The sequence below is a fragment of the Saccostrea cucullata genome, unplaced genomic scaffold (genome assembly GCF_032062105.1).
Source record: "Saccostrea cucullata isolate Sc308-1 unplaced genomic scaffold, CSIRO_AGI_Scuc_v1 ctg143, whole genome shotgun sequence".
Classification (NCBI taxonomy): domain Eukaryota; kingdom Metazoa; phylum Mollusca; class Bivalvia; order Ostreida; family Ostreidae; genus Saccostrea; species Saccostrea cuccullata.
The window spans coordinates 495,809-521,387 of record NW_026937256.1 but is presented as its reverse complement, the minus strand read 5'-3'; the positions used below and the strand labels follow the sequence as shown (position 1 = coordinate 521,387).

Genomic DNA, 25,579 nt, shown 5'->3' with positions numbered 1-25,579 from the left:
TATCAGATAATATTCAACCATAAATAATCTGTATATAATTATTATATATGTGTACTAAATAAATGATTGAAAAGTTTTAACTCTTAAACCCATTATGATATCAGATAATATTCAACCATAAATAATCTGTAGATAATTATTATATATGTGTATTCTTATTTCTCTTTAGTCATTACGTTTTTCTGGGTTTACTTTTCTTTTTAGATTGCTCTGTAAAACTAGCGGAGTATGTGGTTGGCTCACTGAAACCGTTGCTAGGCGCAACCTCACTTTGACTGGCTGCTATAAAAGTTTTTATTTGGACTACGGCTTTTGAAAATACTGGTAATAACTGAAAAGAGAAATAAATTATCAAATCAAATGTGAACTGTTCTTTTCTTTCTGTAGAGGTCATCTATATAATTACATGTATAAACTTGTTTTACATTCCAGTTGAAATGTTCAATGATATAGAAACTACCTAGCACTACCTATTACTATTCTATGCTTCAGTATTCAGATGATTACTTATGCTATATGTTATGATAAGAAAAATTTTAGGCTATATTTATTTGTCTTCTTCATGTGTCAATTTTCCTTGTTTCCTTTAATCTAAAATTAAAATTCTTTGAAGAATTCGTATGTGTGTATTGTAAATATAATGTATATTGTGTACAATTAAACATGAATTATGTTTGGTTAATTTTTACGTTTCAAAATTTTGCGAATGACCTCTGTTTTGTTTACATTTTCTTATTGGTATTTTATTTTTCAGAAAAAATATTTTTGCGAATGTGCAATGAACTCGCAAATTTGCTAAAAATTTATTTACAGCAAAAATTTCCAGATTTATGGTATTACTACTACCGATAAGTAAAGAATAAGACAAATAATAGATATGGAAACTTTTAGAGCTTAATTACCAAAGCTGAACATGACACACACAAAATACACGTGTGTTATAACATAGATATACATGCATATTTGAAGAAGATACATTTCAAATATGTACTAATGATAGTTTTGTACAACATTCATCGCCATAATAAAATAATCTTCTTACCTTTTGGTAATTATAAATAGCCACTCCTATAAGTATTGCTAGAGGTAAAGCTAAAACAGAGCTCTGACTCAACTCTTGTTCCAGGGATTTCCTCTGATGAAAAGAAGACAAAAGAACATCTTAATACACACTTACAACAAATGCTTATTTTCAATAGAGAATTTCTACATTTTAAGACCTTGTTCTTCACACAAGTACTGTAAAATCACATATTTTTGAGGGGTCAAATTTTCGTGGTTTCAGGAAATATATTGGTTCATGGGATTTCATTTTGTGGTTGATGAATTGTTCAGTAGCAATATATGTGAATAATTGCATTTCGAGGTGGACATAAATTAGTGGGCCTCTTCATACCTTGAAAACAACGAAAATAAACCCCCCACGAAAATTAGTGATTTCACAGTACATGTACTACATTAAAATGAGTGTGAGAAACATAAAACACTTTATTTTATATAAACATCAAAAGATATAAATCCTTACTTTGGGTGTAAAATGGAATGTGAAGTGTTTGTAAGATTTGTTGGTCTGGAAGCTGATTTCTGGTAAATCATATTCATAAGCTGCCTTGGAAAGAGTGCTTTCTAGTCGTAGCAAGTATTTCTACAAGGTAAAGAATAAGTAATCAAACAGAAGCATTACTGATCTGCAATCCATCAAAGCATGCAGAATAAATAAATGTAAAATAAAATCGACACAAATGTATGTTCCTACTGACTCTATAATTCTTAGTGGACAGAGAGCTATGTTTAATAGATAATTCAAACACAAGTCCACTCTAAAGCTCATAGGAGCTCTTATCCAAATATCTTCTACTTCTTGTTTGGTTTGCTCAGAAAATATGAAATTCTTAGGTTTCAAGTAAAACATTTTCTAATTAAATGTGTAACTCCTACCTCATTAGTCATCTGTAGTGAGGGGAGATAGAAGAAAGACACCGGGCCAAGACTGGAGGTGTGTATTGGAGAATCAGGATTGTCATCCCGGTACAGGCGCACCTAAACAAAGGAATAAGTCATACAACAATTAATTAAAACTTGTTCTGTAAGTATGTAGTGATGTGTGCATGTAATTCACTATATCGCACTTGCAAGCACCTGTTCTCAAATATGAGAAGTGCTGTACCTTGAGATGTGGGAGGAATTCTTCTTCCGTGACCACATTTCCACTGACGTCCATTTGATTGTTACGACGGAAGGCAATAATATTGATGCCAGTAAAGTCAGAATCCTTAACCTGAAACAGATTTTTTGATTTCACTACTTAATTATAAGGACAATGTTTACAGTCAAACTTCATTATCACAAGTTTTGAACTTTGAAGATTACTCTTTTTATAATGTTTAAAAAGAAGATATTCAATGTTTTCTAGCTGTATTTACTCTATGTTCAAGAGGTCAAAGAGTATTTTGTCAACACTCTTTCTTATGGGAATGAATATCTTGTGAGTTGTGTCACTCTTTTGATATTTGTCACACTGTGAAAGGCTATCATATTTATTAAATAAATAAAATACAAATATTTCACTGTTGAAAATGCAATGAATTAATCCCTCACCACTAGTTCCTGGTACTGTGGAGCAGCTTTCTCTATGTGTGGATTGACTTCTGACTTCAAACGAATCTGATATGTACACTTTGGCTAAAATTGAACACAATCATTATTGAATCATACGAACAGGTCATCTTACAAAAAAATATCAACAACATGCACATATACTGGTGACTCTCGATGGCTCGAACTCCGATCTCTCGAAGTTCTCTATCTCTCGAAGTGAACCTCCGGTTCCGTTTTTTTCCTGTATATAACAAAGCAAATTTACTCCTGATCTCTCGAACTTCTATCTCTCGAAGTTCTCTATCTCTCGAACCAAGATTTGGGTCCCGTTACACACATTTCATTGTTTTTTACTCTCTATCTCTCGAAGTTTAGATAGCGCGTGCAAACGCGCCAATCAAGCATGAAATTAATACAGCTTGGATTTACCTGGATAACAGTGAATGCCTGGGAATGGCATGGAGGTGTTAATTGGGTGTTTACATAGATGACACTACACCTGTTGGTCGTCCGTGTGTAGATAAAATCAATTGGCTATAAATGGAAAATTATAAACGAATCGCTTCACAACTTATTTTGACTTGAAACCAGGACGATAATTTTTAGAAAAAAGTTTGAAAACGTACATGTCAATGAGTTCTGATAGACTATGAACTTTTTTTTTACAGTTTACATAATCCCAGTATGTCAAACATTGCACTGAAAACCCTTTCTCAAGTATTGAATACCGATTGCAAGAAATCTGGTGAACACTGGTGAAGGACCTGATCAAGCCGCAGAATAGCATAACCGACATTACTATTTAGGTTTCATGTAATCATGAAATAAGAACAAATAAATATTGAACATTTTGGAAATCGTTTCGTTTACTTTAACTGCGATCATTGTTGTTGATTTCAAATAAATTACCTGTAGAATATGTTATATGACTTTATTAACATATACTTCCGGTATCTATAATGATAGAACATTGATGGTCGGAACTGAAATTTCCAGATTTTATTTACTGCCTATCTCTCGAACCCCTAGATCTCGAACTTTTCTTGCGGTCCCCTGAACTTCGAGAGTTCGAGAGTCACCTGTATTTAAAAGCATTGAAAGTATCATGAAAGTAGGATTTTATACAATACCTGCAGTCCTTTGATCCTGTAAGATTATACAGTTCAGGCAGGCCTCTGATCCTGTAGGACTTTATACAGTACCTGCACTCCTTTAATTCTGTAGAACTTTATAGTGCCTGCAGGCCTCTGATCCTGTAGAACTTTATACAGTACCTGCACTCCTTTAATTCTGTAGAACTTTATAGTGCCTGCAGGCCTCTGATCCTGTAGGACTTTATACAGTACCTGCACTCCTCAGAACAATCCTCTGATCCTGTACGACTTTCTACAGTACCTGTAGTCCTCAGATCCTGTAGGACTTTATACATTACAAGTCCTCTGATCCTGTAGTGCTTGAGACAGTGCCTGCAGTCTTTTGATTCTGTAGGACTTTTATTCAGTACCTGTAATCCTTTGATCCTGTAGGACTTTACACAGCGTCTGTAGTCCTCGTATCCTGTAGGACTTTCTACAGTATCTGTAGTTCTCAGATCCTGTAGGACTTTATACAGTACCCACATTCCTTGGATCCTGTAGGACATTATACAGTACACTGATCCTGCAAGACTTTATACAGTACCTGCATTCCTCTGATCCTGTAGGACTTGATACAGAACCTGCAGTCCTCTGATCCTGTAGGATTTTATACAGTACCTGCAGTCCTCTGATCCTATAGGAGCCATCAGGTTCTGTCTTGCTCTCCTCCTGGTTACACTCAGGTTTTTCTCCCACGGCCTCTACAATCACTCCTTGCTCTGCTTCACCATTTAAGGATGTCACAAATCCATAGCAGCTAAAAAAAAATTATTCTCACACTCAAAGATATGAGCAGTTGTTTCTAATTCTAAAATGACAAGTAATACATGTATGTCATTGTAATTAATTAAAAGATAAATGTTCTTATACTCAAAATAATGAGTATTTCTACAGAAATAGCAAATTAGGACAAAATGTGCAGTGACTTTGTATAAAGTTTGGTTCCTTTCAGTACCAGTAATTATAAGGTTTGAGCAAAAGATACAGGACTATGGATAAGAGAATTGTGTCTGACCTGTATGCGACTCGTATTCCTTTAATGCTGATCTTCATGGTGGTTCCCTCCAGGACGTCGATCATCTGGGAGTTAGGCTCAAACTTGTACTCCTTCATCATTGGACGCAGGTAATACTGACCAGGACTCTGTATTGTAAAATTAAAATTTTAATTTTACAATACAGATTCTGATATTAGAAAACATTTCAAATTTTAATTCGGTTAAGTAAAAGCAAGACTTTTTTAAAAAAAATTGCCGTGAAGAGCAGCTTACCAGACCAATGAAGTTGATTGTTCCGTTTTCTCTGGTGACATTATTACTGCGGTACTGCTTTCCTCCACTCAAAGAGAGAAGAACATCAGAAAGAGGCTGATTTTTCTCATCAACAACCTGAAATTTACATGTATGCATGCAATATCCTTAAATAAATGATCTAAAAGGTGATAATTTTTTTTTTTGTTTTTAACAATGCCTTTACTCATTTTTACTGAGATATTTACAAAATGTACAGTATGTACAGTATGTAGTATCGGTAACTGATACTAGCTAAAAATAATGGGGACTTCTATTTAAGATGTTTGTGTTTGAGATAGTGAAGATCAAATGGAAGTTTAACTGTTGTTGTTTATAGCATTTCACATATTTCACATGATACTCACTTGAACTGAGATTTCCCCGAGCTTGGAGGCAGTAAATACCAATGGTTTCTCTTTCTCCTTCTCTAGTACATAGCCTGCCTTCTCCGCTGTCACTTCATATTCCTTTTCTCTGTGTAGTGGACCAACTCTACGTGGAGAGATATAATATCAAACTTAGGTACTTGTTACACACAAATGCTGATAATGCATTGCCAAAATCAAAAATAAAATTTTGATCAGCTTACAGAAAACATGTCTTAAAAATCTTCAAGTTCTCATTAGGGCATATATTGTAAACATTTTGAAAACAGTTAAAAAACAAATAAACTACACCTGTATAACAAGTTACCGGTAACTTGCAGTCAACGTCCCTAACAGTACTTTACTTTACCTTCTCATTTAGAAAATAATCCCAACAACTATTTAGTGAACATTTATGCCAAAGCCAATGAAGAACAAAAGCTGTTTGACTTAACATAACATAACCTTTGACCTACTTGAACTCTCCTGAAGCTGGTGTTTCTATGACGATGGGTTCAGCTGAGCCGTCTTTGTGAGTGACAGTCACGGTTACACCTGCCAGTCTGGGATTTATACTTCCTGTGATGAAGATCCCTCTCTTCCCAACAAACTTTACAGCCTCACCAGGGCAGGTATCTACAATGTAAACTCTCATTTATATTTCAGAATTCTATACTAAATTCATTCTAAACAAAAACTCTGACATTTCATACAAGGAACAGTTCAAATTAAAACTGCCTCTGTTGCAGTGAAAGGATCAGTGCACTTTAAAACCTATGAGAGTTGGGTCCCAGGGCTTAGACAAAAATAAATTTCCTAAGTTTCTTAATTTTTTGTATCAGAATAATTAAACAATGTCTTAAGAGCAGAATATACCAAACTTACCACCGACAACAGTGACCTCCACTGAGCTGGGGTTAAACAGGAGTTCCTTAGACTTCACTGTGAAAACCATCTTCTCATTTGACCTAAATAATGAATCACATAAAAAATTAAGCTTTTTAAACAATTCTAAACTTAGCATTACACTATGGCACTTTATAAATATGAAATTTCCTATATTTAATGTCTTACCTTGCCCAGTGCTGGAACTTGTAGATGAAGGACCCCTTGTTTTCCTCCTTGACAGTGAGAGGACCCAGGGTCACAACCTCACCATCTTTACTAGACCTGTCAACAGTAAACAAGTCAATGACCTTACTGAAGCTTTGCATATCTGTGTATGCTCCAATTTTAAACAAGGGATGTAAATAATGCAAAATTATAAAACAATGAGCAAAACTAAGTAAGCACTCGGTTTTATAAAAGGCTTAAAACTGTGAGAAATATATCTGATTTGAAAACATTGTAATACTCACGAAATATCAATCTGAATATCAGTAACTTTTTCCTCAGCTGTTACACTGCCCTCTACCAGATGTGAGACTGCTGTCAGGGCCAACAACTCTGGATTACCTCTAAAATGTTTTTAAAAAAAAAAACTTTTTAAAACAATTTTCTAAATTGTAAATTAAGTGATACACGTACTCCCATTAAACTTATCTGTGACTTTCATATTATATTCTGCCTCAGTATATTGAGAATTCATTTTAAATTTAAAAAAAAAAAAATTAATTTTTTAGATTGCTGTCTACCAAACTGACACTTCTGTTCAACAAGAATATTTCTCTTTGTTTATAATGTACATTTATATTTTTTTAGGTATTTTAATGGTAATACAAAAAAAAAAAATAGACAGACATCTTACGTGTCATAGATGTATTCCTCTTTTTCAAACTTGTGACAGGAGTCTGGTCTCAGTTTGTAAACACCAGGCTGTGCCAGACAGAAGCGGTTTGTGCCTTTGTTTAAATTGAAGGACCCAACAGATCCAGCTTTCTTGTTATGTTCAAAGTGCTGAAATGAAGTTGATACAAACACTTAGATTTCTTCTTTTCTATTTTTATGATAATATTTCTTATCTTTTTCACTTATTTTTTTTTCTTTCTCTCAGTCTTGTAATACATGTAGTTCATCAACTTTGGCTTGAATGTTTAATGAAGATAAATCTGATTTTTGGAACTCAAACATAAACTTTCAAAGTACCCTAGCAGTGTGGATCATGTGTACATGTACTTACCAGTATGATTTCGTGAGAGATGGTACATTTTAGGATATATCCAGTCTGAGTGAAATCTACATTCATGACATCACTGTTCTTGACTTCTATCTCCAAGGTCTTGTCTTTCCAACACCAGGTGTCATGAAGGAGAGTAACTGTAAGAAACAGTCATGGGTCTATAGCTCACAAGAGGGACAATAAACTGCGTGTATCTACTCAGTATTATACCTTTTTCATATTTGTATTTTATGCATCTGATAAAATTTCTAAATAAAGAAACAGTACTATAACACGTACCTTTGTATTTTCCTGGCAAAATATTTTCAAACTGGAATACCGTCCCTTTTGAACCTTCTTTGGCCTAATATAAAAGAAATTTAAAAATAGAGTTGAATAAGAAAGAAATACATGTTTCTATAGTAATCATACAATCCGTTAATATCTTCTGTAATGTAGGCAATGTATCATAAAGGTATCATTTGCAAATTTTGGAAACACAGGAATGGTATAAATCTAGAGATTTTCTATATTTGTTTGGATTCTCCCTATAATGTGTTCTGAAGAATTATCATGATTTCATTGCTTAGTTAAGATAAACCTGACAAACCTGTGTAATCTGCTTGTTCTCACTTCTACTGACGGGACTCAAGGACACCTCCATCCCACCACACTTCTCTGAAAACAGACACATTTTCTTGTAAAACATAAACTTCTGATTCAGTTACATTTTGTATTACAGAGACTAAGAGAACTTTATTTACAGTAATTTCTACAGTTTTGAGCTGCCCTGTTCATGTTAATGGTGAGATATCTACCTAAACACTTGATGGATCCTGACAACTTGGCCCTGAACTGTGAGAACACAATATCCAGGACTGGGGCATTCTGTATTGTTATCTCTTTCTCACTGGGAACTAACTGTAGGCCTGCCTTTGTCTCCTCATCTGTCAGGTGTACCTAACAAATAAAAGATGAATCCAGTGTTAGAGACCCACTAACATACCAGACAGGAATTAAATAACATCTTAAACAAAACATATTCACATTCACAACTAAGTGATTTTCATTCCCTTTAAATTAAACTTGACAAATATTACAAATTAAATTTACAACAAATCCAGGTTCTACGTCTTGGGCACTTTCCTATATACAAGATCACTGTAAACATGAGTTCTTTTTATCATTTTTAGAGGTAATTTACAATGTTACCTGATATTTAACTGTGTCTTACCTTGACGATATATTTGCCTGGTTTGACCTGGGAGCAGAACTTGCCCTCACTGTCAGTCAATACAGACTCTGCATCGGAGGCCTTTCCCTGGGGGTAATATATGACTCTCCTCTTAGCAGACCCCGCAACACCATCTGGTAATTTATCAATGATGATCTGACCACACATGTTAAACCTGAAAGGGAAAACAGCAAGTTATTAGTTGTTTAATACTTAACCATTTTACTTTCTTGTGCCCCAGTCCCTGAAAAGGGGGGCTGATATTAACACTTTTATTTACATGAGATGGGGATGCTGAGATATTGCTTTCAATTGACAAACTATGGACCTGCTGTTCTTGGGAAGACGATTTATAAAGATATTTTCCTATATACCCCCTTATCAAATTTAAACTTATTTTCAGGGACTATCCATGACAAAGGCATTTTGGCAAAGATTGAATTCTTTTTTGCAGCATTGAGGCCAAAAGGGTTTCAATTTTAGACCTTTACTCAGCACTCAAGGCTGAGCAGTGAGGGTCCTTTATCTTGCCTATGCCTACTGTGACATGAAGAGGGTGAGTTAAAAAGTCCTAAATGACATTCAAATAAACCTGTAAATTGTACGTTCATAATCAAGGTGCAAACTCCTGTACTAAATGACCTTCATTTGTATACTGACCCTGATGCTACAATGTCTTGTATTTGGGGGGGGGGGGGTATTTGTATACTGACCCTGATGCTATGATGTCTTGTATCTGGGGTGTGTTGGGTGTAATTTTAACACTGATCTCGTCAAAGAAGACATTCTCCTTCTGGACCTGTATCCTGTACGTCCCGGTCTTCATGTTCTCCAGATGGTACTTCCCGCCCGCCTCTGTCATAGCCTGCTGCTTCCCGTCAATCAAAACTTTGGCTCCTCCCACTCCACTTCCCTTATAAATTACATGAACAAGTTTCATATTCATCCACAGCATGAGGTTATCACATGTACATTTATATATCAGTGCACGTTCCTATAATTTCTAAAATCTAGTAAAATCACAAAATCCATGTTCTTGAACTGAGAGTTCTGAAGGGGGTATAAAATTATTGTTGATCTGTGGGTAATTAGAAATTATTTATTGGAGAATACGAACACGGATATTGCGAATTCACAGATATAGCGAAGTTATTTTGGATCCCCAGCTATATAAATTTAACGAATTCCCAAAACGGATATAATAAATTACGGATATAGCAAAGTAATTTGGTCTCAGCGACTTCATTACAACCGAGTTTTACTGTACATGTAACTCCTTAACTTTTCAATCAATATGATTGTACCTTGGCCGTCTCTAGAACTCTTCCAGTCACAGAAAATCCTTTCACCTGGAAAACTTCCTGCAAAAATAAGTTCTGCATCTTCACTGAATTCCATATACATAGAACAGGCAGTGTCAAATAAATTTTTTTTCAAATTTGATATCAATTTATGAAACATTATAATATCATAATATCTCCCAAACTATAACTATGATTGTATATGCAAACTATAACTATGATTGTATATGAAGTTTGATAATAGAACTAGGCTGTATCTTTACTGGAATAGCAAACAGAACATAAGTATTTCATAAATAAATAATAAGAAATATTATATTTCTTTACCGGAATGGTAAAGGGACTGTGAGGGACATGAAAGTCGAGCTTCCCTGGGGCTACATCAAAACGAATGTGTTCTCCTTTATAAAATGGTACCTGTAAAATACATATCGTTAGTACAATTCAGATGAAACAGGATTTGATCAAATATGATAAATGTTCATGGAGTTTCGAGACATAATTAAGCACAAGTACATTGTAAAAAAAGCCTTGGTATATGTACAATATATGCATTTGCATTTTAACAGATACATTTTTAAAAACAAATTTTGACATCAATATACTGTATAGATTTTAAAAATTGAATGAAAATGCATTTTTTCATAAACATACTATTGTTTGATGAAAGAAAGAAGCTTACAATGGAAAAGTCTCCCACTGGCAGTGAGGGAAACACAAAAGATCCGTCCTCACCGGACACCACGTAACAGAGAGGGGGGACGGGCTCAGAGTGGGAGAAACTGGAGGGAATGTCCTTCTTACAGTCCGAGATGTCCTGAAATTAAAGTCAGTTACCACTGATTAAAATGTCAATTTAATGATAACCTGAGACTGACACCAATTCATGAATTGAACATGAACATGAAAGAAAATAAAGAATAACTTTATTGGACAATGGACCAGTCGTCTATTGAAACAAATTGTAATTTGGAAAGTAGATGATTATGTTTACCTCTTTTTTGAACTGTTTTGAGAACAGGATGAAGTTAACTCCCTTGATGGCTTCACCTTCACTCTGCACACGACCCTGAAGAAAAAAAGACAAATCTATCATTTTGCTAAATTTTGGTGGACCTAATCCCAAATTTTGAAGTCAAGTTTTGGCCAGCATTGTTTCTGCTGGAATACCGATGTTTTACGAAACATTTTTCTCTTTCTGTCCATAATTTCTTACTGTGACTTGGTATCCAGAGATGACCACTGAACTTGGCACTTTGACATTGTCACTCTTCACTGTAAACTTGGCTTCACTCTATTCAAAGAATCAATGAAAAACTAAAAATCATTCAGATATAAAAAAAAATTTCACTTGCAATATATTCTTTCCATCTTTTGATGTAACATTACCTTAGTGAACTCCATTCTTTAGGTACAAGAAAAGTAAACTGTCAGAGATAGGTATGGAATATTATAGGTTTCAGATATGTTACTTATGATCACTTTCAACTATCCTTAAAGTCTAAGTTAGGTTACGGTATACCTGTGAGATAACCAGTAATAGGACATGTTACCTGGAGATAAGAGTTACCTGTGAGATAAGAGTTACCTGTGAGATAAGAGTAACCTGTGAGATAAGAGTTACCTGTGAGATAAGAGTTACCTGTGAGATAAGAGTTACCTGTGAGATAAGAGTTACCTGTGAGATAACCATCATTTAGGTATAGGATCTGTGAGATAAGAGTTACCTGTGAGATAAGAGTTACCTGTGAGATAACCATCATTTAGGTATAGGATCTGTGAGATAAGAGTTACCTGTGAGATAAGAGTTACATGTGAGATAACCATCATTTAGGTATAGGATCTGTGAGATAAGAGTTACCTGTGAGATAAGAGTTACATGTGAGATAACCATCATTTAGGTATAGGATCTGTGAGATAAGAGTTACATGTGAGATAAGAGTTACCTGTGAGATAAGAGTTACCTGTGAGATGAGAGTTACCTGTGAGAACTTGTAGCCTGTGGATGTGGCCTGTACTGTGTAGTCTCCTGGCATCACTTTGGAGAAGGAGTAGGTCCCACCCTCTCCAGTGGTGGTGGTCTGGAGGACAGAGGTGGTGCCAGTCTTCAACAAGGTCACAGTGACCCCTTCTGGACCATCAGACTGACCCTTACTAATCACCTGTTGTCAAATAAAAAAGATGCTGATTAAAAGATGAAAAGTTTACCTGATTATAATTCAATATTAAATTGCTCATCAATGGACAAGATTGAAATTTATCTCTAAAGAAGAAAAGCTATCAAGATAACTCAACATGCGGGATGGCAATCAAATAAATTTTGTAACCATCTAGTCACATTTCTTCTGTCAGATCTAGAAACTAGTCAAAGAGCATACAAAACTTGTTAGCTCTTCCATTATGAATTATTCAAGTTATATTCTTACGAAACAGGTTGTATAATAAAATGCTTAACTTCTATAAGTAGAATTCTTTGCATTATAATCAAAGTAAAAGAAAAAGACATTATATAGCTGTCTATTGCTTACAGAGTCAAACCATATTTTCACTGACATTCACACCAATAATTTTAACAAAGCATCATTAATATAAATGTGTTACCTTTCCTGATACTGTGAATCCAGTGAATCTAAAGTTAATGTCCTCCCCTCGACTACATTTGTCTGTCTCCCCATCCACCTTTAGACTGTAGCTCTCAGGCTCTGTGTAAATAAATACATAGGTCAATATCTATTATTATGATAAATATTTAATTATGTCAAAGTGGAAAAGTGTAACAAAACTGACCTTAAAAACTTGTGTGATTATAAAATTTATACATGTACTGCTATATATTTAACACGAAAAAATTATTATCTTCAAAGATTTCTGACATTTCCATCACCATTTTCACCGAGTCAAACTCATATTTATTGAAGAATTTTCCAAGTGTCCATGGAGCTCTTAGTTTCTGCAGTAATTAATACTATGAAATGACACACATACCAAAGCTCCATCCTTTAGGGGGCTCCACTTTCAGGATAAAATCAGCCTTCTCATACAGTGGAATCAGATAATACCCAGTGTTTGGGGCACAGTCTGTCTGGTACTTTATGCTGCCATGTGTTGTGTATAGTTTTACCTTCAAATTAAATATAAATAATTGATACAAATATCATAAAATAAAAAAATTCAAGAAAGATCAATGTCTAAAGGTGGACTAGGATTAATCTCAATATCCAATTATAAACTCAATAAAACATTGAGAAGGTGGAAGACATAATTTACAGTCAGTACAGCAAGCAGCGTAAAGAGCAGCTCATCATTTAAAACAAGTGATGTCTATACATAGCAAATTCCATTTGCAGTTTGACAAGCTCAATTTTAAAACTGAATAAGCATTTGCACTTGCTATAACAGTCATATCATCAACATATAAACACTATCACTGAATTTCGATCATATACTATTTAATAAATATAATTGTAATCATAATTCATTTCGATGACTTTTAATAGCGACCCACGCCGATCACTGTGTGCAGTTAAGAATATGTAATATCGCAACTACCTCGCAGTTATCCAACTTACTAATGTTTTTTGCGGGGGAGTCAAGAAAGCTCTAAATCTCTTGAGATTACTGGGGCACATGGAATACTTCATATCATGATTACTTAACTTAGCGGAACTGTTTTGCGATGGAAGTAGGAAATGTCTTTTGGATGGGAACAAATGTGCTATTGAATACGATGCAAGATCGATCATTGTAGAATTTATAAGGACATATAAGTAAAAAATTCTGGTGAAATACCTTGCTAAACAATCGCTGTACCAGCCTAATTAATTTTTGATAGAAGCTAATCATAAAATGTTACATTTTTCACATTATTTTTAACTAAGCAAGCTCTTATCATTGAATTTTCATTGAAAATCATCACATCATAAAGCTGATAAAATAATCTAAACTTTTTTTATTCGACATTATCTACTATTTGGAGTTCAATTCTTGGCAATACATTGTACTTTCGGCATAAAATTGTTCATGACAAATCATTGGATTGTCACTACTGTAAACAATGCCATGTGCCCCAGAAATCTCGAGAGATATGAGCTTTCTCGACTCCCCCACAAAAGAGTGGTAGTAAGTTAGATAAATGCTAGGTACTCGCGATATTACGTATTGCAGTAGTGACAATCGAATGATCCAAACAATTTTATGCTAAAAGTACAACGTATTGCAAGAATTGAACTCCAAATAGTAGATTGTCAAATAAGGAAAGTTTAGAATATTTTATCAGCTTTAAAATGTGACAATTTTCAATGAAAAGCCCGCTTAGTTAAAAATATCTTAAGAAATGTAACATTTTAGGATAAGGCTAATAGCTCCTCTCAAAAATTAATTAGGCTGGTTCAGCGATTGTTAAGCAAGGTATTCCACCAGGATTTTTTACGTATCTGTCCTTACAAATTCTATAATGATCGATCTGGCATTGTATTCAATAACGACATTTGCCCACATCGTACAGACGTTTTCTACCTCAATTGCGAAAGAGTTCAGCTAAGTTAAGTAATCGTGATATCAAGTACTGAACAAAATTTTACATAATTTCATACTAACATCTTCAACATATTTCGTTTTCTTATCGTTATGTAAAACAAAACTTCGATTTTTTACACCTATAACCCAGTATTCAGTACAGCAAAACCAGTCTATTTAAATTTTCACATTTGAGCTCATGCTTAAACAATTATCGCAAAAAATGAGATTAAGTGCTCCAACTCAGGATATGACTATGGGGCACACCAATAAAATGAGTGTTGGTAAAATGGGTAGGCAAACCCGGGCCGGGGCAAATTAAAAGCCGGGGCAGATTGAGATTTTTCAAATATCTCCTCTAAGACTCCACCAATTAATCTGAAATTTTCAGATTATGTTTCTTTAAGATTCTTTTGTATTCGCTGTTCATATACGCAATATTTCTGATTTTCTAGGCGATTGTTCATTTCCAGGTTGTAAAAAGGGTAGGCAAAATCAATACGACATTTCATGGTATTTTTTAATAAAGACTCATTAAACCATTACAATTGTGGATTTTTCAAATATTTTACACTCTATATAAACGAAATATAATTAGTTTTACATTATAAAAGCTATAAGTATGCAGAATTTGTGCATTTTCAGAAAAGCCGGGGCATTAAAACCGGATCTGATCACCCAGGGCAAACCCGAAAATTCCGAAATAATGAAGGCAAATTGTTTGTATTGGAGGATGTTAGCTATCACTTTTGTCACATTGTTCAACTCTGACCACATGGAGGTATTCTCAAAAGAGCCTGGCGTTTGTCAGATGACAAATAATCTCAAGTAAAAATGGAGTAAACCTCTACAATTATTCCGGAATTTTCAGGTTTTTCTCGGGTGATTGGATCCGGTTTTAATGACCCGGTTTTTCTTAAAACATGTAATTTCACGTAAATATCGTAATAACCAATAAAGAAATATAAATTTATAGTTAATACATATTCTTAAACACCAGAATTATTCATAACTTTATGGACTTAATGCAGCATATGCCTGAAAACGTAAATTATGAACTTGGGAAACTGCCTACCCATTTTACCGACTTGAAATTCAATAATCGCCGATAAAATCTACAATATAAAGTATTTCATGGCATTTTTAGCAGCGAATATAAATAATCATGTATCAAACACATTCTGAAAATTTCAGCTCGATCGATAGAGTATGAAGACGGAAATATGAAAAATTTCGATCTGCCCCGGCTTTTAATTTCCACCGGCCCAGATTTGCCTACCCATTTTACCAACACTCCAATAAAATCTGAGAAAATTCGAACCAACACAGAATATTGATTTACCTCTACCAAGGAAAAGTTAATATCCACATCGGATTTAACAAATCCCCCACATCCTAAAACACCGTCTGATTGAACATTAACAATTTGCAAAATGAGGAGGAAGAAACAGAACAATGGAGAAGAAAACATGACGATCACGACAGTCGACACTCTTTCGCGTGTGTCGATTTTTTTTTAAGCGGAAACAGTTACCACAACGTATAATCCAAAATGAAATACCTTAAGTTCCGGAATAACCCCAGAAACAAGCTTTTAGTGCAAACTTTTGTTTAAATCACTTGTTTTTATCAGGGACCTATATACTGGTATATAGGTCCGTTTTCATTTATGTTGTATATGAACTTGAAACAAAAATTGTAAGTAACTAACCAAAAAATATTTAATATTTTATCATAAGGCCTTGTAAGCTGTCAAAAATAATTTTCTTTAAGGTAAAAAAGTTAGAGAGACAGAGAAAGAGAGAGAGAGAGAGAGAGAGAGAGAGAGAGAGAGAGAGAGAGAGAGAGAGAGAGAGAGAGAGAGAGAGAGAGAGAGAGAGAGAGATTATCTCTGTTGCTACTCCACTTTTTTTTTTGAAGGAATAATATGTTTTATATTTACCAGTGAAACAGAGGAAATTTAGTATTAGCATAAGCTTAGAATTTCTCAAATGACCAGAAAGAGTTTTTGTTACACATAGAAAAGATACTACTCTAGATAGAAAAAATACTTTTGATGATTAAAAAAGGGGAAACAACTGCCATCTGTCTTAGGGTCGATAGGGCATTTCTGTAAGGTTGAAGTGGTCTATCTTTTCCATTCGTTGATTTTTTTCCCATTTGTATTAAATAAATGTTCAATAAGGTATTTCATTGCATCGAACAATTTTCATTTGTATTAGTTTTTCAATTGTACTCTATCATCCTTCATTCAGTATTTCAAATAATTTTCCATTTGTATTGCATATTACATGTATTTTAACACGCTTCATGATAAATATGCCGGCGTGAAGCGTTGTAGTTCATATACCTCATGAATCTTCAAAAATTAAATTCATTTCTTATTATTTTTCTGATGACTTGCCATAAATTTTCGACATTCAACTGTCCTTTTTAAAGCAAATCAGTGTGCACTATATATATATATATTTTTTTTTACGTCAATAACAATGGAGATATTCATACTTATGTAATGTAGTTCATGAGAAAATACTGTATTTTATTTTGCAAAGAATCATAGGGGAAATTTATTGGAAATGTAAATGTTGTATAATATTCTTTTTATATTCTATGATTCTATAAATATTTTTACTTTTCCCATTTGTAAATTGTTTTATACAACATTTCTATATCGTTTAAAATTAAAGTTCACTTAAATTTCATAATTAGTTTCCTTTGAGAGGATTTGATCCACGGACACAGACATTTATTTCTGCAATTTTTTTTACCACCCGTCGGTGTAACGTTGTCATTTGACCCCGGTTGAAAATTGACACGTGGGGTCATTTTTCAACGTTGAATACCGAGACTAAAGGTGTTGAATTTAGACCCTAATCCGTTGAAAACTGATCCGGGTCGTGGAATTTTGATCATGAAACCGGTTCTAAATTCAACAGCATAAAACACATATCTATGATTTGGTTTTCACAACTGTGATTTAATCCATAGGCGTCGGAAACGAGGGGGGGGGGGGGGCAAGGAATGCTTAGCCCACAGTGGTACAGTGGTCATTTTTGATCTCTTCTTTCTTGGGACAAAGTGTAGCCTCAACATTCTAAAAGGACTTTTTCTCAATGTCCACTACTTTCATTAACAATTTTTTTTTTACTATATTTCCCGTACATCACTAATAGTGGGGGGGGGGGGGGCAACTAAACTTTCAATGAACATTTCCTATAGTATAAGTAAGGTTGGGGGAAAAGTGGGGGGGAGCCCCCTTGTTGCTACGTCCCTGTTTTGTAAATCTATATGTTACGTGTTTAGCTCACCTGAGTAGAAAGCTCAAGTTAGCTTTTCTGCTCACTAGTTGTCTGTCTTTCTGTAAACTTTTATCATTTTTTAACTTCTTCTAAAAATTTACTGGACCAGTGTTAACCAAAGTTGGTACAAATCATCCTTGGCAGAAGGGAAGGGTTCAAATTGTTACAGTGAAGACAGCAGCCAAAGACAGAGGCAAGAGGAGGAAGTGTTTGGGGCCGTATGTGCCAGCGGGCACGATGAGGATAGGCGACGTGTAATTTGCAAGAGGCCATAAGAATAGATATTACATGTAGCTTAAAAACTATCCCAACTCTAAAACAAGAATAGATATGGGTTACCCCATATCCAAAGATATTCGACTTTTAGATTTAATATGTTTAACAGTGTTTATAATGACGTTAATAAAAAACACTGCACTGTCTAATTATGGAACTGTTGTAAATTTCGTGAGTCCATAGCATTACGGTCACCCAGTCTCCTAACAAACAGTACACATAGGCCTACGTCATGTACCTGTGTCCGCAAGACCAACATTAGCCTTGGTCTACACACACGTGCGATGGAGCTGTCAAACGCATCCAGCGAGCTCGGAGAAACACGTTTTGTTTTGCCGAGAAGTTACGATGGCAGACAAAACTTTATGAATACGAATTCTAATTAATAAAAATTATACAATCCCTGTTGAACTATATATAGTTTGTTCTAACATTTGCATCTGCAACAACTTGTGTTTAAAATGGCCGGGTTAGGAAAATCAGGACCGGGTCGGAAAATTCTAAACTGAAAACCTTTTTTGTTTTGGAAATTACTGAAATATACTAATGTAGACTATTCGTCGCAGAAATTACTTACATTATTCAAGCTCTATATAAAATGGTATGCTGAACTTCAACACGAACCCGAATCTCCAACCCAGTTCTCGTTTTGCCACACATACCCTACAGTTTACAAAGTGTACACACGAGCAGAATCCGGCCAGGGATTGAAAATTCCGTCATATAATAATACACACACACAGAATGATTAATTTTTTCTTTAAGAAGAAATTGTATGATAATTAACAGACTATAAACATGTACTTAATACAATTGTTGATATAGTATTATCAATTCATCGGTGAAAAGATATGAATCGAAGAATGACCTAAATATTCTCTGTTATCAAACATGTAAAAAAAAAAAAAAAAGGCTGAGGAGGGAGCGAGCGTAGGAATATTGATATTTTTTATTTGCATTTCGGGGAGAAAGTGACTTTCTAAAAATATTCTGACGTTATTTTTGATTTCTTTAACGTATGACATACACAACTTTACTCTTATCATGAACAATAATGTTGTATCTACTTATCATGATGGAACTATTTTGGTCGGACCAATTTGTGTGAGCCGCCGCTGAATACAGTAATATATCTTGCATAAATAGTATGCACTGATCGAATATATTAAAAAATCCATCTAATTTTCAGGCATAAAGACAACAGCAACAACAACAACAACAACAATATTTAATTAAAAACACTATGTCTTGGCACTAAATATCTGTAGATCCTCCTCCGTCAGATGACCTTGTAGACAATTCAAACTTAACCACCATAACTGTTCCTGATTTTCAACATTTCTGTAAAAAATACTAGTGTATAATAATTTAAAAAAATGATTATGATTTTTTGCTGCTTTGCAATTCTTTGCATGTTAAGAATTGCATGCTATTCAATCGCATCAACGAAGGGTCCTACAAACGATAAATGGGTAATATATTTATTATTTAGTATTTGCTTTTCCTTTCAAAGGAAAAGCCAAAATACATGTAGCTGCAGTTGGCAAAAATGATTTGTTTATATATCAGAACTCTATGGTTAGGATTAATTTGTTAACTTCAGCAAACATGAAAAAGGAAACGGTTGTCACAATCAGCAAGATAAATAATTGACCATGAACCCTGACCTACCGAGCTTCAGAGGACGAGGTTGCAGGGGCGCACTTGTCGAAGTAGATATCCCTCAAACCGGCGTGTTTCCGGTTGATGGCGGCGTCGATGCTTGTGATTGCGCCTTTGTATGGTGTTATAGACAGACCTAGACGGGATAATGAATCATTGTTATCTGTAGATACATAAACAGTCAATTTTAATGCACAGTTTCTAAAACAATCCATTGAATTGACATGCACAAAGGTTTTCGAAACTGTTTTACAATTCTTATTCTTTTGAAGCACGCAAGGTCGATTAGATTGGAAGAGGTTGTTGGTTTAAAAACAAGCACTTAATATGGGGCTTAAAGAGCTATAATGATCACAGTGAGATTGTATCTCAGTACTATCTCTGTAAAACATGAATATTACAGAGCTTGATTACCAACTACAGACAGCCTTTTCTGTACAAAAATTGTAACAATTGTATTTGAAAAAAAAGTTAATTTCCCACTATTTGCTCTGCACTAAACGACACAAATTCAATGGCAACTAGAACATGAAAAAATATCAAGGTTATAATTATTATTTTTTCTAAAATGAAGGTACAGTCATTATCTTTAATTTAAATACGCTGTAAATCTCATAAGATGCTGGGTTCGTTGTTTGCCTTGTGAAAAAAATTTGAGAGGCTCAATTTACACGCATACTGATATATTCTGAGCACATTTCAGTGTACTTGATTTAAATCCTGTTTTAATAATCTAATTAATAAGACGAAGCTTCATTACCGATACATTTAGCACACTTATATCTCCAGGTCCAGGAACAATCATCTGTAAAGGACCGCGTGAACTCCGAGTCCACAACACCCGGATGTAACGAGTTCACAGTGACATTCGATTGGTTTATTCGTCTGTTTAAACAATACATCTGCATCACCTGCAAAGACGGAAAATGAAGTTTTTGTTTACATGCATGGATCGTGATATCTAGAATGTTCCAAAAGTTGCTTTGATAACAGGATATAGGGAAACCATTTTAAACGAATAATGTTCGAGAGGGATCAGTTTTATCTACGAAACTTGGAGGAAAATGAACATGAAGGTCAAAGGGGTATGATCACATTAATTGATACTGACAATAATTTCGGATTGTAGATCTATTTAAATATATCTGGAAGCTATTCTGCCGCAAACAAAAGATGACTTGGAACACTGCAGTGCTTAATTAACTTCCCATCTCCAATCACAATTTTTATTTACTAATTTATCGATTTAATTAAGGTCTTCCGTCTTCACGGAAGACCTTATAGTGATTCTATTGTTTCTTCTTCTTCTTCTTATTATTATTATTTTTCCGTACACTAAATTTTGTGCACGCGATTTCTCGAAGACTACTGGGTGGATTTTCATGAAATTTACAGAAATTATATGTTGTTATCTGAAGTTATTTTTTCCGAGAGATTTTTTGAAAATTCTCTTCTGGTGCCAAGTTACGGGACATTTTCTGAATTTAAAATGACATTTTGTCTACGGTTAATCTCAAGAACGGTTATCAACATGAAACTTTCAGGGATTATAGATCATGATATTCTCTATCCAGGACGCGACCTTTCGTTCGTCGTCAATTCGTTAGGAGATGCGAATTTAAAAAAGTGCATTTTCTAACTTTTTTGTTCTTCAATATTTTTCATTTATTTTTGGAATATTAATAGTGACCTTTCCATTGATGCTTACTATATAAGTTGTTTTAGTATTGGTTCATCTGAACTGTAGATATTAATATTTGAAAATCTGAAGCGGGCCCAAGATGGCGGCTCTCTCTGTCTACTCCGCCATTTCGGGAGTAGGGGTTTATGGAGGCAGCTGAGCGTTTGATTGAACCATTCTAACATAAGGAAACATGAAATGTGAAAAATTACCTGGACTTTCACATAGTAGTACGTTGCAATTGAGTGTCAATCTTGAAACTTAATTTCTGTTTCACTGCTTTAGTGTAACTGGGCTAGATACGACATGTAATGTGTACAGTGTGTTAAATATACTTTCTTAATAAGAACGTTTTATTTATTTAATTTCATTGAAGCTATCACACCTTTTTAATAGATCAGTCCAAAGAAAAGGCGCGAATATTTACTCGTTTGGTCCGCCTTTTATAATTCTTAGACTATGTACTGTTGCAAAAGTATACAAAAGTATATTTAGAGCAGTGCTCCAAATTATAGCATAATGGTATGCGCGTTTCACATTGGCGACCTGAGTTTAATCACTTTTCAGTTTAATTTTACGAGGTGTTTTTTCCTTAATCGGACGGAAGACCTCTCGTTGCTCGCAACGAGATCGTATCTAGTTGAACTCTATTATTCTTTTGGCTCACTTTTCTTTTCCAACTTCGCCTTACTTGATAAAGCTTTGATTTGTAGTAGTAATCGGCCCGATCAAAGTTAGACTCGTTGTACTGTTTGGCTTGTATCCTATCCAGATCGAAGGATGTCCACTTGTGGGCAATGCTGGACACCAAGACAATGCGACAATCTGGGCCGCTTCTGAACATAACAGGGAGCAGTTTCACTATTATCAGGAAATGTCCCAAGTAGTTTACCTACAAAAATACACAGAGCTCATACGGTACCTCAGCTAAACAAGCATGATCTAAAAGCATTTTATAGTAACATTTTTAAAGCTTCTATCATACAAAAGAATGTTACTACAATGTAAAATGTAACCAACAGCAGACACCTCCCGACCAATTGCTTTTAAAAAGAAAAGACGATGAACTCACTTGAAACATCATCTCATTTCCGTCTTCCGTGTATGCTGAAAAGTACATGTTCGTTTACAGCAAAGTCATCATCTATAAGGTTTTCATACAAGAAAAAAATTATGAACAATATCCGTGTAATTTCTATTTACTTGTGCTCACCTAAAGGGTGCATACCAAGGCCAGCGTTACAGATCAGGACGTGCAGTAATTTACCCGAGGCCTTGAATTCTTCAATAAACTTCTCTGTCGACTTCAACGAGGAAAGATCCAGCTCCATAAACTCCAATGAAAGTTCCCTTGGGGTCAGATTGGGGGTCCCCTTCTTTTTCTCATCTTCAAAATCCGCCCTCATTCTAGTAATGGCCTAAACAGTAAGCAGATAAAGTCTGGAATCTTTCATGTTTTAAAAAGTTTTAAAAACTTTTTTCCACAAGAGTTATGTTTATATACTATACACCAAAATGTGCTTTAAAAAAGTAAAATTGTTTAGAATAAAAAAAATTTGAAAATGTTATAATTTGTGAACTTTATGTTTCCCGTAAGTCGGATTCGTCAACCAAGAAGATGGGAGGTTGCCCCAAAAGGGGACGAAAAGGGGGTTAAATCTTATCTTGTCCTTTAAAATACTCACGTGCATTGCACGATCCTTTGATCTACATGCAATGATTACATGTGCCCCCAACATAGCGATCCATTTGGCTGTCTCATACCCAATACCTGAAGAATCAACAGATACATAGTAAATATAATGATTTTATTTTCTTGTGTTTGGGAGGAGAGGGAGGGAGGCAGTTCACATCCACAAAATAAATAGCAGACTTAGAAGAAATTTTTGAATTACCCCCCTCCCCCCTCGATTAAGCAAGGGGGAAGGGTGCTGGGTCATTAATTTCCATTTTCCTCAGATAATTTTTTCTTCTCGCTTAAAGAGGTGTCCATGTTTTTCAATGGAATCTTAAGTCCTTTTTCCTTTCTTTTACAAAGACATTTATTTAGCTCTGAAAATTCTTGGGGAGCGGTAGAAACCCCTGTTAGATCCTCCCCTAGCTGCTTCCAGCCCCAGCCCCGGGTCAGATATAAGAAACCTTTTCTATTCAATGTTGTAAAATAATTTACATAGCTTACTAATAAGAGGAAGACATCAATTTTTCAATTTAGAACACATTACAATCAATTAATGGTACTTGTCATCTTTAGCTGCAATAATGCAGCCCTCTGAGTCTCCGATTTTTTTAATCTGATGTCCCCACCCCCTAAAAAAAAGGGGGGGCTACATTTGTATTGCAGCTAACATGTGTGGCAACGCACTTTGAAAAAATTACGCACTTTGAAAACAAAATTTCAAAGTGCGTTAAAATTGGGACAAAATCAACGCACTTTGAAAAAAAATTTCAAAGTGCGTTAAATTTGGGACACACTCAACGCATTTTGAAAAAATATTTCAAAGTGTGTTAAGAGTGTACATAAACATTTTTTTACCTTGGGACATATAACGCACTTTGGAAAAAAGTGTATAAAACAAAAAAATCTATACTTAGATTTTAGTAATTGAGAGAATCAACTTTTATTAATTATACATGTACCTTTCGAAAAACATTTTAATTTACATGTACATTTATTCATTTAACCTCATTGGGAACTAGGAGAAGGCGAGTAGAAGGTTTCTCAGCCCAACTCATTTTGTTTTATACATTGTACGTAGTCGTCGGTAACAAATTGAAAGTAGACACCCCCCTCAAAGGCAAGCCCCGATTTTCAATGCCTATATATCTTTGCAAAACATCTGAGTTCCTAAGAACCCCCCCCTCCCGGTACCGATGCTTATGCTACACCCAAATATATGTATTTGCATAACTGGTATGACGTTGAAAACTTTCAATAAATTTTATTTTACATATAAAATGCATACAAACTGCAAAACTTAAGTAAAACATTTAAGAAAGATAGACTTTTCAAAGTAATGAAAAATCAAAATCGCTCACTTTCACATCCTGAAGTGACCTCATCACCTAAGAGTTATCAAACAGGTTCAGTTATTTATCATACCCAAGATTTGTAAGAATATTGACCAAGCCATACATATTTTTTCAAAGTGCGTTAATATGGTCGATATTAACGCACTTTGAAAAGAAATTTTATTTTTTTCAAAGTGCATTGATTTGGTCCCAAAATTTAACGCACTTTGAAATTTTTTTTCAAAGTGCGTAATTTTTCAAAGTGCGTTGTAACAGCTAGTCATCTTATGTAAAAGAACGTTACCTTTAATACGTTCACGAGTTACCGTTCCTGTTGTGCTTATCAGGTACATGTTATATACTGTACATACCCAGAAGTTATTTATAGCATTCTGTTTTCACTATGCAAATTAATTAAGGAAGCTTTAAAAACACTTGATTTATATCAACTCTCTGTTTTGATTTACCTGTATTTCCTCCCGTTACAATAACGACCTTGTCAGAACTCAGTGTTTCCCGGGGGAACGATGGCGATCCCCCCATTCCGACTATATCCTCCGCTGTTGACAATGTACAACGACTTAAAAGTTTAAATAAAACAGCCGTCGCTGTTGTGTTTACATTTACATACTATATATCCGCTTTTGGGTAGAAAATTTAGTCACGGGGGATGTAAATCATTATCTGTTGTGGAAGGGTTAAGTCATCACTTATCAGCTAATAATCAAACACATGTACATTCAGTTAAAGAGTGAAGAGGTACTTTGTGTACCTGTGTCTTATCAGTTCCAATCTGTGTCGAAGTGATAAACACACATATGAGGAAAGAATTTAAAAATGATTCCAAATTGACTAAGTTTTGCATGATATTTGTACTTGTGAATATTTGTTTTTTTTTAAATGTAATTTAAGTAAATAGAAACCTAAGTGCCATAACTAACTGACATCGAGCCAAGTTTTTGCAGACAAATTTAACAGAGGGACATAATAATTTCAATGGACGAAGCAGGAACGAGCAGAAATCTTGAACATATACGTTTATAAGGCGTTTATGAACCTATTAATTATATATAGAGTAGAAATACTAAATAAAACTTCTAATCGGTCTCTATTT

The 25,579-nt window shown here is 34.6% G+C and overlaps 1 protein-coding gene across 1 annotated transcript; it reads right to left on the bottom strand.

Moving 5' to 3' along the window:
* Positions 1-64: 64 nt before the first annotated feature.
* Positions 65-25,019, bottom strand: LOC134247635 (BOS complex subunit NOMO1-like). The gene is given in 39 exon segments (XM_062729969.1): positions 65-331; positions 1,043-1,135; positions 1,526-1,645; positions 1,939-2,040; positions 2,168-2,278; positions 2,599-2,682; positions 4,353-4,491; positions 4,750-4,877; positions 5,005-5,121; positions 5,391-5,517; positions 5,867-6,026; positions 6,276-6,358; positions 6,465-6,560; positions 6,749-6,847; positions 7,138-7,286; positions 7,510-7,646; positions 7,789-7,852; positions 8,099-8,166; positions 8,307-8,448; positions 8,723-8,897; positions 9,436-9,635; positions 10,027-10,083; positions 10,351-10,440; positions 10,706-10,840; positions 11,018-11,092; positions 11,240-11,317; positions 12,006-12,185; positions 12,625-12,725; positions 13,009-13,144; positions 15,881-16,031; positions 18,751-18,776; positions 19,334-19,454; positions 19,785-19,911; positions 20,536-20,686; positions 22,148-22,348; positions 22,529-22,563; positions 22,670-22,874; positions 23,142-23,227; positions 24,933-25,019. Coding segments are annotated over 39 exon segments (4,584 nt in total). The 5' UTR covers positions 25,009-25,019; the 3' UTR covers positions 65-172.
* Between the last annotated feature and the right edge of the window lie 560 nt (positions 25,020-25,579).